Raw genomic sequence first — 20,532 nt, 5'->3', positions numbered from 1 at the left:
AATACTTTTTAAATTAAGTTCAATATGTAGTGCAAAAGAGAGAAAAAATATTGTGTTGGTGCACATGTGTTCATTATCTGTTCAGAAATCAGATGGTGGAGGGGAAGAAGCTGTTGCTAAAATGTTAAGTGTGTGTCTTCATGTTCCAGTACGTCCTCTCTGATTGTAGCAATGAGGAGAGGGCATGTCCTGGGTGATGGAGATCCTTAATGAGGGATGTTACCTTCTTGAGGCATTGTCTTTTGTAGTTGTCTGTGATGCTGGGGAGGCTCGTGCCCCCGATGGAGCTGGCTGAGTTTTAGCTTTCTGATCCTGTGCTGTGGCCTCTCCACACCAGATGGTGATGCAACCAGTTAGAATACTGTGGGGAATTGGCAGACATTTCAAGTCAGCAGTGCAATTAATGAAGAAATGTGTGCTATTACTGTGCTGGCTTTGTACATTTCATTGTCCAGATGAGCACATTAATAAATTATATGTGTGTCTCCTGACTGAAGGAAACCACGATCACTGAGATAAAGCAGCGTTTGATGCAGCTCACGGACACCCAAGGAATTGTGATTGATGGATTCCCAAGAGACGTGGCCCAGGCATTATCCTTTGAGGATCAGGTATGGACACCTGGAGGCAGGAATGGTATTGTTGATCACCTTCGTTGGCGTGAGTGAAGTATTTACTGTGGTACTACTTACCTCTCCATTGCTGGATCTAGCGATATTGATCCAGAGGATCTATAGAGGCAGATAACACTGTGCTCGTGACCTTTTTATTACGTGTTAGAAGAACAGAGACAAAGAGAAAGAAGTCCTAGTTGGTTCATACTCAGACAAGTGATAAACAACCATCCAGTGATAAGAATTAACCTATTAAATAGCCAGACTCAAATAGTGTGACACGTGCTGCAGAACATCTAGAAAATACAATTACTAGAAAATTAACTGAAAAGTTACATGTACATAAGTGATCAGCATACAATTATATGAAAATTATAAACAAACATTGGAGGGTTAAACTACAAGGAAAGTACTAGAAAAATAAACATTTGACATCCTAATCCAAAACCCTCAAATCTGATACAAATCCCTTGCAATGAACTATAGATTTACAAACTGAGAGGCTGATTTTTTCCACTGTATCCATTTAAATAGTTTCTCTAGTTCTTCAACTATCTGGCATTGAGCACTATAGATCAGGGCACAAGTTAATTGTTCCTCATTACAGTTCTGAGAGTTAGGAAAATGACTGTGTATTTAATTATTCCCTGTTCAGTATATTAATCATTCAGAATTAAAAGGTTGCATGTGCGGGAGGAAGATAGAGAGCCTAGTGGCATGGTGTCAAGAAAACTTCCTTTCCCTTAACGTCAGTGAAACAAAAGAGCTGGTCATTGACTTTGGGAAGTGGGGTGAAGTACAATTTGTCCTAGTCGAGTCATGTGGACTCTGTGGCTAAGTAAGCTTCCCAGTGCCTCTAAGGAAGTTCAGTAGGCGCCTGATCACCCTCACAAACTTTTGCTGGGACACCACAGAAAGCACCCTATCTGGGTGCATCACAGCTTGGTAAGTCAACTGCTCTGCTCAAGAAATGCTAGCGAGTTGGGGTCGCAGACAAGTCCATCTTGCAAGCCAACGTCTCCTCCATTGACCAACTATGCTTCCCTCTGCTTTGGGAAAGCAGTCAACATAATCAAGGACCTCTTCCACACTGGTCATACTCTCTTCTTCCCCTTCCCTTCAGGCAGAAGATAAACGTACCACCAGGCTCAAGGTAAGCTTCTAGCTTGCTGTTATTAGACACCGGTCATAGGAGCAGAATTAGGGCATTCACCCCACTGAGTCTGCTCTGCATTCTGCCATGGCTGATTTGTTTTCACTCTCAACCCTATTCCCCTGCCTTCTCCCCATAACCTTTGATGCCCTTACTAGTCAAGAATCGATCAACCTCCGCTTTAAGTATACTCAATGACTTGGCCTCCACAGCCGTCTGTGGCAGTAAATTCCACAGATTCACCACCCTCTGGTAAAAGAAATTCCTCCTTATCTCTCTTCTAAGTGGATGTCCTTCTATTACTCTGAGGCTGGTCCTAAACTCTCCCACGATAGGAAACATCCTCTCCACATCCACTCTGTATAGGCATTTCTGTATTTGATAGGTTTCAATGATTGGGCGTCTCATATGCTAAAAATGAGCCCTCAATCTCCTTATCCACTGCCTCATGGCCCTTGCATACTGTTGCCCACCTACACTGTACTTTCTCTATAGCTGCAACACTACAAACTGCTTTCTTTTTCTTTCGTACTATCCTGATGTACTTATGTATGGAATGATCTGTCTGGATGGCTTTTCACTATAACTCTGTACGTTTGACAATAATAAACCAACTATCACAATTCAGGCTCTTCCAGTGTTTCTGCAGTCAAATGATATCCCACTGTCAAAAGACATACTGGGTAGGTTAATTGTAAATTGTCCCGTGATTAGGTTAGGGTTAATTGGGGTTGTCGGGGTGGCTCAGGCGACGTGGCTGGAAGGACCAGAAGTCCTACAATGTGCTGTATCACAAAATAAATTAATTAATTATCTATTTTAGACATTTTTTAAGATTTAAATTTATACATCACATGTACATCGAAAAATACATTGAAATGTGTTATCTGCATTAACAACCAACCTAAGAGCTGGGGGCAGCCACACATCGTCCGGTACTGGCATAGTTTGTCCACAGTGTTCATTGGAACAACACAAGCAGCAACGATGACAACAAAATAATACAAAACAAAGCAAGACAACAACAACAAAACAAGCCCTGCCTCATCCACTCACACACACATGGACAGGCCTCTAACTCCAGAACAGGTCACCTCCCACCTCCAGTCCGTGGCCCGGGACTTCCAGACACACAGTCATCGGGCCTCCTCACACCTCCTGGCCCTGGCCTGGACTCAGAGACATCAGGTCACTGATCTTCGGACAAGCCAGCCCAGAGCTTCAACCCTTGGGCTTCTACTTTCAGACTCACTGACTTCAGGGTTTGACTTTCTACCCTTTTTTGTCCATGTTCACATTCAGCAGTTTAACCTCCACTTGAAATCTTGTCATACAGATTCTCTTTTCCGTATGTGTCTGGTCCATCTGCTGCCAATTCCTTCAACGAATCCTTGTTCCTCATGCAACAAAATGGTCTCTGAAATGAATTCTGGTGTTGGAATGGGTTGTATCATTCTACTCTGTATGAGACTGGACAATCAGATACAGATCTCATTCCATGCCAGGCCTTGCACGTTGAGTTTTTGGGTAGGAAGGCAAAAGCAATGTTAACATTCACTTCGAAAGGACTAGAATATAAAAGCAAGGACGCAATGCTAAGGCATTGGTCAGACCAATTTTGGGCCCCGTATCTAAGGAAGGATGTTTGGCCCTGGAGAGTAATCCTGGGAATGTAACGGTTAAGATAGGGCAGCACAGTAGCATAGTGGTTAGCACAACGCTTTACAATAAAGGTGTTCCGGATTCGATTTTTGCCACTGCCTGGACAGTGAAGTCCGGTGGGTGGGAAAGGTCAAGGGCTGGAGAAGAAAATATCTGAACAGGAGAGGAGAGTGGCATCCAGCTTCACCTATCACCTTCCGCCTTCCACCCACCTTTTTATTCTGGCATATTTCCCCTTCCTCCTCAGTCCTGAAGAAGGGTCTCGGCTCAAAACATCAACTCTTTACTCTTTTCCATAGACGCTGCCTGACCTGCCGAGCTCCTCCAGCATTTTGTGTGCGTTGCTGTGGATTTCCAGCATCTGCAGAGTTCTTCGAGTTTGTGATCAGATACTGAAAGGCCTGGATGGAGGTGGATGTGGAAAGGATGTTTCCATTAGTAGGAAGGTCTAGGATCTGAGGGCACAACCTCAGAATAAAATGTCATCCTGTTAGAATTGCCAGAGAGTGGTGAGTCAGTGGAATTCATTGCCACTGACTACTGTGAAGGCCAAGTCATTGGGTGTACTTAAGGCAGAGCATGATATGTTTTAGATTGTTAAGGATTATGGGGAGAAGATAGGAGAATGGGATTGAAAATATTAGCTATGATTGAATGGTGGAGCAGACTCAATGAGCAAAACAGCCTAATTCTGCTCTTAGATCTTATAACCAGGAGGATTGTGCTGGCTACCGGGTACAGGAGCACAATTTCTCATTAGAACAATCAGTCCCTTTAAAGCCTCGCCCTTTAATCAATGTAAAAGCTGAAAATAGATCCTGGATGATAATTCAGCAAATACCCAGCAGAGAGATGAGGGATTCTATAATGAAAGACCTCACCCACCCCAGACATTCGGTCTTCTCCCACCCTCCCATCAGGAAGAAGATACAAAAGTCTGAAAGTACGTACACCCGGCTCAAGGACGGTTTCTATCCCACTGTTATAAGACAACTAAATAGTTCCCTCGCACAATTAGTTGGACCCTTGACTTCACAATCTATCTCGTTATGATCTTGTTTACTTGCAGTGCAATTTCTCCGTAACTTTCATGCTTTATTTTGTATTCTGTTACTGTTTCACCTTGTTCTAGCTCAGTGCATTGTGTAATGATCTGATCTGTATGAGCAGTATTCAAGACAAGCTTTTCACTGTATCTCAGTATAGGTGACAACAATGGACCAGTCCCAATCCCAATTCCAATTACTGGGTGAGCTGTTATGATCTGGAGTGTGCTGCATGAATGAGCAATATAAGCAGAACAAATAATAACCTTTGAAAGAAAATTGGGAACAGATTCAGGAAGATAAAATGTTTATGGTGCAAAACCATGGACAGTGAGGATTATTTTATAGGAGCACTCAGTGCTCTAACTCTTAACTCATTGCTCTGCCATGCGCAGTCCCGAGCTCTGTATTGAAATGAGGAGGGTTGGGCATGGGGCTCACAACCCCCATGATATAAAATCCGAGAGCTATGGAAACACCAACAGAAGCTCCAAAGACCTCAACCATGGGAGATGAAGGATTTTTGCTGAGAGCAGAAGTTCCCAACCTTTTTTATGCCATGGACCCCTACCAATAACCAAGGAGTCTGTGGACCCCAGGTTGGGAACCCCTGGTCTAGAAGACGTATTAAATCATATGGTGAATGCTGCAGGTCTGTGGAAGCCAATCAGTTTTCTAAGAGAGGCCAGCCAAAGAAGCTGACACCAAGAAGATAGACTACACCTAGGAATAACTTGAAAGATGGGTTCAGTCTTAAAAGGAAGAAGAAGACTTCAAAGCACCCCGTTCTTGTTTCTGAACAAAGATGGTTCTTTTAGAGAAATGACAGCAGGCTGGTGAGGCAAAGGGTGCCCTCTGCTGTATAATGTTGAATGGAAATCAGAGCAGTCATCTGAATAAATCATGAAAGGGTTTGCTAATATGGATAGAGAGGAATGATTTCCTCAGCTGGGAGTTGGGAACACAGTTGGTGGTCTCAAAATTAAAGCCAACTTGCTTCTCCAGGAAAATAGCGGCAGAACTGTGAAACTGGTGATTCTAACTGCTCGGACAGCTGGAGATATCGCAGTCAGTATAGGCAGATTTTTTATGAGCGAGGTAGGTGGAGCTTTATTCTAGCTCAATGCACTGCGTAATGATTTGATCTGCATTAACAGTATGCAAGACAAGGTTTTAACTGCAACTTGGTGTATGTGGCAATAGTAAACCCATTCCAATGAGGTTAATATCCAGATCAATGTCGTCTGAGGAAGATGCAAAAACTTGATAATATGTACCACAGACTCAAGGACTGTTTTCATTTCACAGTTATTAGGTACAAGTGCACACCTGAACATTAATGCAAATAATTAATCAGCCAATTGTGTGTCAGCAACTCAATGCATAAAACCATGCAGACAAGGTCAAGAGGTTCAGTTGTTGTTCAGAGCAAACATCGGAAAGGAAAAGAAATGTGATCCAAGTGGCTTTGACCATGGAATAAATTATTGGTGTCAGACGGGGTGGCTTTAGTATTTCAGAAATTACTGATCTGGGATTTTCATGCACAACAGTCTCGAGTTTACAGAGAATGGTGCAAGAAACAAAAAAATCTTCCAGTGAGATGCAGTTCTGTGGGCAAAAATGCCTTGTTAATGAGAGGGGGGCAGAGGAGAATGGCCAGACTGTTTCAAGCTGACAGAAAGGCGACAGTAACTCAAGTAACCAACAGTTGTGTGCAGAAGAGCATCTCTGAATGTGAAACACACCAAACCTTGAAGGGGATGGCCTACAGCAGCTGAAGACCACAGACATAGGCTTAGTGGCCACTTTATTAGGTACCTCATGTATAAGACTCTTGAATGGGCCTCTAAGACAATATAGATGAACTGTTGATCTCTCAACCTACCTCATCACTGCCCCTTTATTAGTTTACCTACACTGCACATTCTGCTTTCTGTTTATTGTATCCATTTGTACTCCCTTGATATTCTTGAGCATGGAGTGACCTGACTAGGAGGTATGCAAACACAACCTTTTCCCTGTATCCCTGAACATGTGACAATAAGAGACCAATGAGAGTGGATTTGAGGGATCAGATAACTCAATGATGGTCCTGTTTGTGTGATTCTTAATGCAAGGCTTTTATTCAGCACTATTTAACACACTGCTCCAAAATAAAATCAGAAAATGTTTGAAACACTGCTCGCTCGCTCTCTCTTTCTCTCTATTCTTTCCTTCATCAGATATGCACCCCGGATTTGGTGGTATTCCTCGCATGCACCAATCACCAATTAAAGAAGAGGCTGGAAACAAGGGCAGCACAGCAAGGTCGTCCTGATGACAATCCAAAAGCCATTCAGAGGCGATTGACCACCTTCAAGCAAAACACCATTCCATTGGTCAAGTACTTTCAGGAAAGGGGTCTGATTGTTACAGTAAGTGTTACCAATTTTAATAATCCTCTACTTTTTCCACAGAATGAGCAACTTGAATTACTGTATCTAACCTAACAAGACCTTGAAATTGTTCATAGATTTATGGTCTCATTTTCCAGAGCATTCATGGAATTCCAAACACAAGCTACAAAACTTTAATACTTAATCAGTATTCACATAGTCTCTGGCCTTAAATCTATTCTAAATTTCTAAGACCCAATGATTCAGTTCAGTGATGGGGCAAGTGAAGTTGGATGAAATTATCCCCCTTGGTTCAAGGGCCTGTTAGTTGAGGGGTAATAACTGTTCCTGAATTTGGTGGTGGGGTTCCTGAAGCTCCCATGCATTCTTCGTGATGGCAGCAGCAAGAAGAGAGCATGGCATATGTGGTTGGGGTCCATGGTGCTGGATGCTGATTCCTGCGACAGTGTTCCATATAGGTGTGCTCAATGGTGGGGAGGGCTGTATCCATGATAGACTTAGCCATATCCACTACTTTTTGTAGACTTTTCTGTACCAGGCCATGATGCAACCAGCCAATGTACTCCCCGCCACATGTCTATAGAGGTTTGTTGAAGTTTTCGATGGAGGGAAGTACAGGGTGTGTGTCAGAGGCAGTTTTTTTTAACACAAAGAGTGGTGGGTGTGTAGAAAGTGCTGCCAGAGGCAGCTATATCAAGGACATTCAAGAGACTGTGAGATAGGCACATGGATGTAAGAAAAGTGCAAAGTGCAGGGCTATGTGGGAGGGGATGGTTAGATTGATTGTGTAGGTTAAAAAGTCAGCATGATATCATGGGCTGAAGAGCCTGTACTGTGCTATATTCCAAGCAAGGCAACCCCCTGCCCCCACCACCACCATCTTACCTGCACCTTACAGGAGCACCATGAGAGTCCTGACAAGTTGAATCTCCATCTGGTATGGGAGCAGTTGAGCATCGGACCAGAAATCCCAACAAACGACTGTGGGAACAGCTGAGAGGATCAAGGGGGTCTCCCTACCATCCATTGGGGACGTTTATCAGGAGTGCTGCATACTCAGGCCCCTTAGTATTACTGCGGATCCAACCCATCCATCCAGCATCCTCTTTGACTTTCTACCATCAGGCAGGAGATTCTGATGCATAAAAACAAGAACGGTCAGGGTGGGAAATGGTTTCTTCCCTCAGGCCATTGGGCTTCTGAACTCTCAGCTGCATTGCATTTGAAGTGTCACTGATTAGTCTGTTCTGCACCTTACAACATTTAATATTAATGCACTTTATTTTATTTTTTATGCACGATTCATCTGTAGGTTTTATCCTTACCTTCATTAGTTATCATGTGTAATGTATGTTATGCGCATTACTGTGCTTTACACCCTGGTTCGGAGAAATGATGTCTCATTGCTATATACATTATATGGTTATTACATTATATACATGCATATAGTTAAATGACAACAAACTTGACCTGTGTTGATTTCTATTTGGGATAATTTACAATGGCCTACTAACCAACAAACCCACACACTTTTCAGATATTGGGAGAAAGTGGGAGCTCATGAATTATGTCCAGACTTATGAAGGCCAACATGCTAGAAGCTCTGTTTATGACCTTATCTACCCGTGACACCATTTTAAATGAATTGTGGATCTGAATGGGATGGTGGTAGAGACAGGTACATACTGGAGATTTATTAGACACTTTCAAAGACACATGGATGAAAAAAATGGAGGGCTATGTGGGAGGGAAAGGTTAGATTGATTTTAGAGTAGGTTAAAAGGTCAGCTTAACATTGTGGGTAAAAGAGCCTGTACTGTTTGTTCATATTAACATGCAGAGGTGACTGGATAATTGAAGAGGGGTCCAAAGCAAGCAGCTCAAGACTAGTTTATAGATCCATGATCTTCCACCATAAGACCAATAAGATATGGAATCAGAATTAGGCAATTTGGTCCATCAAGTCTACTCTGCCATTTCATCATCACTGAACCATTTCCCTCTTAGCCCAAATCTCCTGCCTTCTCCCCATAAGGATGAGGTTATGGAATACTTGGTGACACAGGACAAGATAGCACAAGGTCAGCCTGATTTCCTTAAGGGAAAATCTAGCCTGATGAACCTGTTGGTATTCTTTGAGGAGATTACAAGTAGAATAGATAAAGGGGGTATAGTGGACGTTGTATATTTGGACTTTCAGAAGGCCTTTGACAAGGTGACGCATGTGAGGTAGCTTATTAAGTTAAGAGCCATGGTATTATAGGAAAGTCACTGGCATGGTTAGAGCATTGGCTGATTAGTAGGAGGCAGCAAGTGTGAATAAAAGGAACCTTTTCTGGTTGGCTGCCAGTGACTAGTGGTGTTCCACAGGGGTTGGTGTTGGGACTGTTTTTTATGCTGTATATAAATGATTTAGATGATAGAATAGATGGCTTTTTTGCCAATTTGCAGACAATATGAAGATTGGTGAAGGGGCAGGTAGTGTTGAGGAAACAGGAGGGCTGCAGATCAACTTAGGCAGATTAGGAGAATGGGCTAGAGAGTGACAAATGAAAGGCAATGTTGGAAAATGCATGCTCATGCACTTTGGGAGTAGAAATAAATGTGCAGACTATTTTCTAAGTGGGGAGAAAATCCAAAAATCTGAGATGCAAAGGGACTTGGGAGTCTTTGTGCAGAACACCCTAATGGTTGAGTTTCAGGTGGAGTCAGTGGTGAGGAAGGCAAATGCAATGTTAGCATTCATTTCAAGAGGTCTAGAATACAAGAGCAGGGATGTGATGCTGAGGCTTTGTAAGGCACTGATGATGCCTCTCCTTGAGTATTTGGGCTCCTCATCTAAGAAATGATGCGCTGGCATTGGAGAGGGTTCAGAGGAGGTTCACAAGGATGATTTCAGGAATGAAAGGATTATCATACAAGGAACCTTTGATGGCTCTGGGTCTGTACTCGCTGGAATTTAGAAGGATGAGGGGGATCTCATTGAAACATTTTGAATGTTGAAAGGCCTAGACAGAGTAGATGTTTCCCGTGGTGGGGGAGTCTAGGACAAGAGGGCACAGCCTCAGAATAGAGGGGCGCCCATTTAAAACAGATGCGGAGAAATTTCTTCAGCCAGAGGCTGGTGAATTTGTGGAATTTGTTACCACAGGCAGCTGTGGAGGGCAGATCGTTGGGTGTATTTAAGGCAGAGCTTGATAGGTTCTTGATTGGACACGGAATCAAAGTTTACAGGGAGAAGGCCAGGGAGTGGGGTTGAGGAAGGGAAAAGAGGATCAACCATGATTGAATGGCAGAGCAGATTCAATGGGCCAAATGGCCTAATTCTGCTCCTATGTCTTATATATCTTTCATGCCCTGACTAATCAACAATTTATCAACCTCTGCCTTAAATATACCCAATAACTTTGCCTCCACAGATTCACCATCCTTTGAGTATTGAAGTACCTCCTCATCTCCATTCTAAAAGTACGCCCCTCTATTCTGAGGCTGTTCCTTCTGATCCTAGGCTTTGCCACCATAGGAAACAGCCACTCTATCAAGTCCTTTCAACATTCAATAGGTTTCAATGAGATTATCCCCCCCCCCCCCATTCTTCTGAATTTCAGTGAATATAGGCCCAGAACCATCAAGTACTTCTCATATGTTAAGCCTTTCAATCCTGGAAATATTTTCAGGAGCTTCCTTTATACCCTATCCAATGTCAGCACATCCTGTCTTAGATAAGAGGCCCAAAACTGCTCACAATATTCCAAGTGAGGCCTCACCAGTTTATCATACATGTGTGGCCAGTGTGACTGAAGAATCCTCCCAGGTTAGGCAAGGCTTCTGCCAGTTACCTCTTTAGTCATCCACACCATTCATACCTAGATAGGACAAGTCCCACCTGCTCCATTGGTGTGAAGTTGTTTAGCTCTTTGGGAGTCCTATGTGCAGATTCACCAGACTGGCACCTCAGGGTACGTCTGAAACCACTCACAAATGCTCTCTGTCACTCTTCATCAAAGTGGAGTTGATCCCCTAATGTGGTAGCAATGATGGAGTGATGAGCTTGCAACATGGTACAAGGTCAACTCTGTTGCTTCTGATAATGGAGGCCCAGTTTTGAGTTGTCAGATTGGATTGAAGTCCACCCCATTTAGACTAAAAAGATTAGCTTTATTTGTACACAGAAACATTAAAAATTACGGAGAAGTGTGTCATTTGTGTCAACAACCAACACCGTCTGAGGATGTGTTGGGGGCAGCCCGCAGTGTTGCCATAATTTCAGCGCCAACACAGCAAGTTACTAACCCTAACCTATACATGTTTGGACTGTGAGAGGAAACTGGAGCACCCTGAGGAAACCCATGTGGACATGAGGAAAATGTACAAACTCCTTATAGATAGAAGCAGGGATTGACCCCGGCTCACAAGCACTGTAAAGTGTTGTGCTAACCACTGCACTGCTAGACTGCCCTCCCCCTTTTTTTTTAAAGACTGTTGGGGTAATAACACAAGGTATGGCATTAAAATATGAAGGCAGGTTTTGAAGTAACTGGAAACTGTTTGTATTGATCACACCTACAATTATTGTCATAGATGGATACATCTGTCAAAGGTTTTTTTTTGGTGAGGATTGGGTGAAGTAATCCCCATGATTCCGTGCTGTAAATCATTCTGGCAACTGTGTCCTTTGAAACAGGGCCATTGCTACTTCCAGTGTTGTCACAATCAAAGTCAAGTTTATTGTCACATGTGTGCACAGGTGCAATGAAACAATTTCTTGCCACAGCATTCACACAAAAAAATACATAATTTTTACAGGAAAGGACACAATCAGAACAAAAAGACAATCCACTACAAGTGCAAAATGATCAAAGTGATTATTGTAGCATGCATGACCCCCAAGTGGTGAGGTAGTGATTAGGATTTTGCCCTTGGTTCGAGGACCATATGGTTGAAGGGAGGTAGCTGCTCTTGAACCTTCTGGCGTAGGATTTCAGGCTTCCAGACCTTCTGCCCGATGGTAGCTGTGAGAAGATGGCATGACCCAGATGGTGGTCATCTTTGATGATAGATGTTGCCTTTTTGGGGCAGCACCTCCTATAGACACTACCAGTAGTGAAAAGAGATATGCCCATGATGTATTGGGCTGAGTCGGCTACATGCTGCAGCTTTCTGCGCTCCTGCACATTTTAATTGCCATACCAATCCACAATGTATTCACAACAGCTAATCCAGTACCTCGGTAAACATTTGTTAGAGTGGTTGATGGCAAGCCAAACCTCCTTAACCTTCTAAGGAAGTAAAGAATAAATAGTAATCAGGACTTTTTCTTGCCCATTTCGATCTGATGCAATGAGACTTCATAAGGTTTGAAATCAATGTTGGGACGACCAAGGGCTGCTTCTTCTCATCTTCATACCACTGTCCTGCCTGTGCAGCAGAGCGGTATGGTACAGTGATGTAGTTAGTGGAGCTGCTATCTCATGCTTCAGTGACCCAGGGTTGGTACCAAACCAGGCTTCACCAGTGATGACAAGGGAAGAAGCTGGATGAGGACGTACACTGCAGGCCCCAAATGTCAAACTTACCAATGACAGAAACACATGGTTATGTACAATGGAGACACAAGGCTCTGTGTTGCTCAGTAAGTCCCAGTGATGGTCCCTTTACATAACAAGGGGTGGTTGCCAGTCTGTGTTGAACCAGGGTAGTTATGGCAAAACTCAGTATCTATTACCTTGGGTCTAACAGGAGAGACGTAGACCAGGTGGACCCAAGTGCAGATGATACCAAAGACAAAGATGAAGAACCTTTACTAGAGGATTGGTTTGTAGGGAACTCAAGAATCACCACACACAGGGCAAGTAAGCAAGAATGAGTAAAAATGAAGAAAACAGAGAGAGCTTAAATAGAGAACAAAACAAAGCACAAGTGCGCTATAACTAAAATGAGACCCAGATCAACTAATAATCAGAGGAGGAGGAGGAGCATCAGAGCCTGAGGATTCGGGCACCCCTGGTGATCAGTCCAAAGCATGTCAGTTTTATATATTCAACTTGGTATGAAATCCAGTCACTTCTGGTAATAAAGTTAAGTTGAAAAATATTAAATCTTCATTAAGCAATCTGTAGAGGAGAACAATGAGAGTAGAAAGGAGTAATCAACCATTAGACAGGCGACCTTTTGAGAAGTCAGCATAGTCTGATGCTAGTCTATGACTCAGAAAACTTAAAGAAAATGGAAAACAACATCGTACAGGTTACAGTGGGAAAGTTAAGCAAATGTCTTGACATTCATCAGTGTTGGTGTTACCAGAAAAAGATTTCTTATAACTATAAGCAAGAAACTTATAATAAAAAGGTTTCTCTTACTATCTTTCCTTTCGGTTAGTCCTGGCGAAGGGTCTCGGCCCGAAACGTCGACAGTGCTTCTCTCTATAGATGCTGCCTGGCCTGCTGTGTTCCACCAGCATTTTGTGTGTGTTGTTTTCTTATAACTATCGCAGCTTCTCATCAAAGCAGTCAGGGCAATGCTAGCTTTGATGTGATTTTTTTTCAGATAGAGTCCGAAGATCGCACAGATTTGTTGAAAGACAATTAGAATCTTGAGTGACACATCCCCCTCCCCCCAACCAATTCCGACAAAGCAGACCTTGTTACCTGTTTAAACCAGAACAGATGATCACATGGTGCCACTGGTGGATCTGCTGCCAGATGGAGGCAGAAAACCTGGGGTCAATCCTAGCCCAGGGTGCTGACTGTGTGGAGTTTGCTTGTTCTTCTGATTGCAATTATTCCCCCGGGCGCTTGGTTTTTCTCCCACATCTGAAGTCATGTGGGTTTATCAGTTGATTGGCCAACGTAAATTCCCTCATATAGATCATAGAACAGTACGGGCCCTTTGACCCACAATGTTGTGCTGACCTTTTAACCTACTTGAAGATCAATCTAACCCTTCCCCCCCCCCCCCCATATAGTCCAGAAGCCTCCATTTTTCTTACATCAATATGTCCATGCTCAGGGGCCTGTTCTGTGTGGTAGAGTTGTATGTTCTATGCGCCTACCTCAGATTCTCTCAAATGTCCTTAATGTATCTGCCTCTACCACCACTTCTAGCAGTACACTCCAAATGCCTATCACTTTCGGTGCAAAAACCTACTTCTGACATCCCCCATTAACTTCCCTCCTCTCACCTTAAAAGGATATCCTCTGGTATCGTCCATTGCCACCCTGGGGGAAAAACACTGGCTATCCACTCGATCGATGCCTCTTATCAACTTGTACACCTCTATCAAGTCTCATCTCATTCTGCTTCAAAGAGAAAAGCCCTAGCTCACCCACACAATCCTCATAGGACATCCTCTGTAATCCTGATAAGTCTCTGCACTGTCGAGTGTTTCTGCACTACGTCTAATACCTCTGAGTGGATCTCTATCACACGTCTTTATTACTCGCAAGGGGAAAGCTCATCTCCGCTCCCTTCGGGGTGGTAGGAGACCTCCAACACCATTTACAAAGCATTCTTTTTACACATAAGAATTAGACAAGATTACCATTCCCAGTGATCTCAGTCCTTCCAATACATTTGTTATAGTCTGTCATCTGCTTTTGACCCATCTCTGCTACTTGTAATTTTTGCACAATGTTCATTTCAATGGGTGCTGGCAGTCACATATTCCTTTAGTAGCCACATACATATATTGCAACATATTAGCTTAGCACTCTGGGATTTTCTACTCCATTTTGTAACATCAAGTGCTTACAAAATAAATACAAAGTTCAATACGTATTTCCACAGCACCCTCTCTAAAGCTTCCACGTCCTTCTTGTAACAAGATGATCAGGACTGAACACAAAACTGCAAGTGTGAACGAACCAGAGTTTTACAGACTTGTAACTATGGATAGCTGAATCTGGGAGAAATAGATGGAATGAACATAGAGTATAGAAATTTACAGCACATTACAGACCCTTAGGCCCACAATGTTGTGCCCACCATGTAATCTACTCTAGAAGCTGCCTGGAATCTCCCTAGCGCATAGTCCTCTATTTTCCTAAGCTACCTATCTAAGAGTCTCTTAAAAGACCCTATTGTATCCACTTCCACCACCTTTGCCAGCAGCGCATTCCACACACCCACCACTCTCTGTGTGAAAAAACTTATCCCTGACATTCCCTCGGTACCTATTTCCAAGCACCTTAAAACTATGCCCCCTCATGTTAGCCATTTCAGCCCTGGGAAAAAGCCTCTGGCTATCTACACAATCAATGCCTCTTATCATCTTACACACCTCCCATCCTCTGTTGCTCCAAGGAGAAAAGGCCAAGTACACTCAATCTATTCTCACAAAGTACACCCTCCGATCTAGTACACTATCCTTGTATATCTCCTCTGCACTCTATCTCTCTATAGTGTCCACATTCTTTCTAAATAAATTAAAACATAGGAGAACACATTTTATTTTAAAATATTTAGAGTTATAGTAGGGAACTGGCACCTCCTGGCCCATCAAGCTGCACCACCCAGCAACCCTCCTGTTTAACACTTACCTCATTACGGGACAATTTACAATGACCAGTTAACCTCCTAACCGGCATGTCTTTAGACTAGGGGAAGAAACCCGCACGCGATTCATGGAAAGAACGTATAAGCTTCTTACAGATGGCGCCGGAATTGAACTCTGAATTCTGGAGTAACCTGAACTGTAATTGCATTGTGCTAACTGCTACGCTGCTGTGGCACCCTAATTGCAGCAGACAATGATGAGGAGTGGGATCATTCTTTGATGGTCTGCACTGCCAAATGGAAGGGAATGAAACAAAAGATTAGTGTAAACAGATGGTTGATGCTTGGCATATACTCAATGGGCCAAAGAGCCTATTGCACCTCTCTACGACTCTATGATTAAATCTGATAAATGGAACTTTGAACTTAGATTGGTAATTCTTAAACATGGTATTTGGAACAGAATTACTTGGCATTTGGAAGCACATGGGTTAATTAATTTAATGGTGACTTGTAAAAGTCTTCTTGAATTTGATGAACTTGATTCAGCTCTTTGATAAAGAAGCTAAGAGATTAGACAAGAACAATCCAGCCCTAATGTTGTATTTGGACCTTCAAAACACGTTTGAGAAAAAAAACTATGCAACAGAATATGTTAAGAATATTAAAGTCTAGAAGATGAATCATTAGACTGGTTATAAACCTGGCTGATGGAAAATAGATCAACATAATCAATTCTGCAGATGCTGAAAATCCAGAGAAACATACACACAAAATGCTGGAGGAAATCAGCAGGGCAGGCAGAATCGAAAAGGAGGAAGAAGCAGTCAATGTTTTGGGCCGAGACCCTTCATCAGAACTGGAAAATAGATTGTATCAGTCATCATTTTCAGACTTGACCAGGTGCGCAGGATAGCGTTTTACTGAGGATTTGGTATGGGGTCGCTGAAGTCCAATATAGATCAGTCATCTGGGGCTGGGTGTATAAGACATCATTTCAGAATATGTAGGTGTACAAAGTTCAGCCTTTATCAATGACTAGGACAGCAAAGGTCTGCAGATGGGCTGGTGAACTGGGTAGTCATACGAAATCTGCAGATGCTGGAAATTCAAACAACACACACAAAATACTGGTGGAACACAGCAAGCCAGGCAGCATCTATAAGGAGAAGCACTGTCGACGTTTCGGGCCGAGACCCTTCATCAGGACTAACTGGAAGGAAAGATAGTAAGAGATTTGAAAGTAGTGGGGGGGGAGGGGGAAATGCGAAATGACAGGAGAAGACCGGAGGGAGTGGGATGAAGCTAAGATCTGGAAAGGTGATTGGCCAAAGTGATACAGAGCTGGAGAAGGGAAAGGATCATGGGACGGGAGGCCTCGGGAGAAAGAAAGGGGGGGAAGCTCCAGAGGGAGATGGAGAACAGGCAAACAACTAAATATGTCAGGGATAGGGTAAGAAGGGGAGGAGGGGCATTAACAGAAGTTAGATAAGTCAATGTTCATGCCATCAGGTTGGAGGCAACCCAGCCAGTCTATAAGGTTCCTTAATATTAAATTCAAAATATGTACGTATATGTACACTCAGTGGCCACGTTATTAGGTAGACCAGCATACCTGCTCATTAATGCAACTATCTAATCAGCCAATCATGAGGTAGCAATTCAATCATAAACCAATACTAATGAAGTTTAATGGTTCTATAACTCCATTTGATATCAGTCAATGTATACAGCAGTCCACAACCTGAAATTCTTACTCTTTACAGACATCCACAAAACAGAACACCCTAAAGAATGACTGACAGAAAAACAGAGCCCCGAAGCACCCTTCCTCCCTCCCCCCCATGCACAAGCAGCAGCAGAGCATCAAACCTCCCCCTCCCCGTCCTCCCCACTTGCACCAACAGCAAGCATCAGCCCCCCCCCCACCACCCACCTGTAAGCACTTGCAGCCCCCAAAGAGACCATCAATCTAGGTCCATCAAAAACTGCAGTCCATAACCCAGCACTTCGACATGACACAGGCTCCCTCTCTCACCAAGGGGGAGAGAGGTGTCACCCCTTCCATAGAGAGAGGGGAGACCAAAAGCTTGCTGTTTCAACGTTACAATCTGCAGCGCTGCTTTCATTTTGAGTTTCTCCAGTCTGAGAAACAGCACCAAGCTTCCCCCCCCCCCCCCCAGTGAGAGAGAGCGAGAGAGTGCGGCTCGAGTGCAGAGGGTTCCGACACCTACTGCCCCAGTTCTGATCTCCTACGACACTGGCAAGGAATTGGTAATCCAGAGGGCCCTGTAAGGTCGCATCCTGAAGGTGCATGTAGTCCAGGCTGTTCCTGGAGATATCAAAGGACGGCTGGTCGGGGAGCGGGAACCCACTGTTGTAAAGAACCACAATTAGAGTGGTAATTATGTGGTAGATCACGGACTCTGAGAACCCCAGCCACTTTGAACAGAGGGGAATTTAAGATGTTTCACAGATGGATTCTAAGTTGTCACCCTCTAGCGGCATCTTACCTCCTCCTTAAGCAGTGCCTGCTTGATAACCAGATCAGTAATGCCTGAGGAAGATAGAAAACTTGAAAACCAGACTCGAGGACAGCTTCCATTCCACGATTAAACTCAGTGGCCCTTTATTAGGTACACCTAATCGCCTGCTCATTAATGCAAATATCTAATCAGCCAATCACTTGAGAGTAATTCATTGCATTAAAGCATGCCGACATGGTCACAAGGATCAGTTGTTTTCAGAACACGTATCAGAGTGGGGAAGCAATATGTTCTAAGTGACTTTGACTGTGGAACGATTATTGATGCCAGATGGGGTGGTTTGAGTATCTCAGAAGCTGGTGGTCTCCTGGGCTTTTCAGGCACAGCAGTCTCTAGAATTTACAAAGAATGGTGCGAGAAACTAAAAAAAATCCAGTGAGGAGCAGTTCTGTGGCCAAAGGCACCTTGTTAATAAGAGAGGTCAGAGGAGAATGGTCAGACTGGTTCAAGCTGACAGAAAGGTGGCAGTAACTCAAATAACTGCATGGTACAACAGTGGTGTGCAGAAGAGTATCTCTAAATGCATAACATGGCAACAGCAGCAGAAGACTATGACTTTGACAAATTTCTTTTGATGTGTGGTGGAGAGTATATTGACTGGCTGCATCACAGCTTGGTACAGAAACACCAGTGCCCTTGAATGGAAAATCCTACAAAAAGTAGTAGATATGTCCCAGTACATCATGGGTAAAGCCTTCCCAACCATTGAACACATTTACACAAAGTGTTGTAGCAGGAAAGCAGCATCAGCACATGCCCACTCCTCACTGCTGCCATCAGGAAGAAATTACGGGAGCCTCAGATCTTATACCACCAGGTTCAGGGACAGCTAGTACCCCTCAACCATCAGGTTCTTGAACCAAAGGGGATAATTTCACTCAGCTTCAGTTGCCCCATCATTTGAAAGGTTCCCACAACCAATGGACTCACTTTCAGGGACTCTTCATCTCATGTTCTCAATATTTATTGTTTATTTATTTAAAACTATTATTCTGTAGCGATGTGCTACACACAGCGCTGAAATAACGACACGCAGTCGGTAAGTCATTTCGAGACTAGTTTATTCAAAACTCATGGTGCTGGCTTTTAATCCCTAGCGCCCGCCCTCTCCGGGCGGAAATGGCATCAGGGATGCATTACCAAAGTCTCCCCCCGCGCGCTGGCTATTTGTGAGCTAGTTCGCCTGCGCAGAAAGTGGGTCGCCACATAATCCCCCCCACCCAGAACTGGCGATACACCCCCCCCCCCATGTCCACAGTCTGGATCAGCCTCTGTTTGGGAGGTCTGCCTCTGAGCCGCAGTGCCTGAACCTCGACCGGCTGCGCCAAGTCCACATTGGCTGGTTTGAGTCGGTCCACCGTGAAAACCTCCTCTTTCCCCCCAATGTCCAGAAGGTATGTGGGCCTGTTGTTGTTGACCACCGTGAACAGCTCCTCGTACAGCCGCTGTAGCGGTGCCTGGTGTCTGCCCCTTCGTACAAGCACAAGCTTACAGTTTTGCAGGTCTATGGGTACATGGGTCGGGGTCCGTCCGTGCTGTGAAGTCGGTACAGGGCCCAGGTTGCCGAGCCTTTCACGTAGTCTGTCCAGGACTGCTGCAGGTTCCTCCTTTTGCCCCCTTGGGGCTGGTATGAACTCTCCTGGGACGGCCAGGGGTGCGCCGTACACCAACTCAGCCGACGAGGCATGCAGATCCTCTGGGCGCTGTGCGAATTCCAAGCAGGACCCAGGGAAGCTCGTCCACCCAGTTAGGTCCTCTCAGGTGGGCCATGAGAGCCGACTTCAAGTGACGGTGGAAGCGTTCCACTAGTCCGTTCAACTGTGGGTGGTAGGCAGTTGTGTGGTGTAGCTGCGTTCCCAACAGGCTGGCCACAGCCGACCACAGGCTGGAGGTGAACTGGGTGCCTCTGTCAGAGGTAATGTGGGCCAGTACCCTGAAGCGTGCTACCGAGGTTGGAATCAGTGCTCGGGCGCAGGAATCGGCAGAAGTGTCGGTGAGCAGGACCGCCTCTGGCCACCTTGTGAACCGGTCTACCATAGTTAGGAGGTACCGCGCTCCTCGGGACACTGGCAGGGGGCCCATGATATCCACATGAATGTGGTCGAACCTCCAGTGGGTGGCTTTGAACTGCTGCAGAAGGGCTTTAGTGTGCCGCTGCACCTTGGCTGTTTGGCACTGTGCGCACATTCTGGCCCATTCACTGACCTGCTTGCGAAGTCCGTGCCATGCGAACTTGCTGGAGACCAGCCGGACGGATGGTTGTCGTGATAGATGGGTGCGCCAAACCATGTATGGAGTCTAAAACTCGCCGCCTCCAGGCTGCCGGGACGATGGGGCGAGGTTGGCCGGTAGCCACGTCGCACAGGAGGGTCCTCTCACCTGGGCCTACAAGACAGTCCTGCAGCTGCAAACCCGAGACTACGGTCCTGTAGCTGGGTATCTCGTCGTCTGCCTGCTGCGCCTCTGCCTGTGCTGCATAGTCCACCCCCAGGGACAGGGCCTGGACAGCTGGTCTGGAGAGTGCGTTCGCCACGACATTGTCCTTGCCCGAGACATGCTGGATGTCCGTCATGTACTCAGAGATGTAGGACAGATGTCGCTGCTGGTGAGCCGACCAGG

General features: G+C 44.7%; 1 protein-coding gene across 1 annotated transcript in view; it reads left to right on the top strand.

The window, feature by feature from the left end:
- Positions 1-20,532, top strand: part of ak5 (adenylate kinase 5) — a 62,278-nt gene that overhangs the window by 15,781 nt on the left and 25,965 nt on the right. The window contains exons 4-5 of the mRNA XM_059985218.1: positions 498-611; positions 6,701-6,892. Of these exons, the coding sequence (XP_059841201.1) occupies positions 498-611; positions 6,701-6,892 (306 nt within the window). The remainder of the gene's footprint in view (positions 1-497; positions 612-6,700; positions 6,893-20,532) is intronic.

Source organism: Hypanus sabinus, chromosome 11 (assembly GCF_030144855.1).
Source record: "Hypanus sabinus isolate sHypSab1 chromosome 11, sHypSab1.hap1, whole genome shotgun sequence".
NCBI lineage: Eukaryota > Metazoa > Chordata > Chondrichthyes > Myliobatiformes > Dasyatidae > Hypanus > Hypanus sabinus.
Note: the sequence above shows the minus strand (reverse complement) of the source record. Positions and strands in the feature narration are given on the sequence as shown.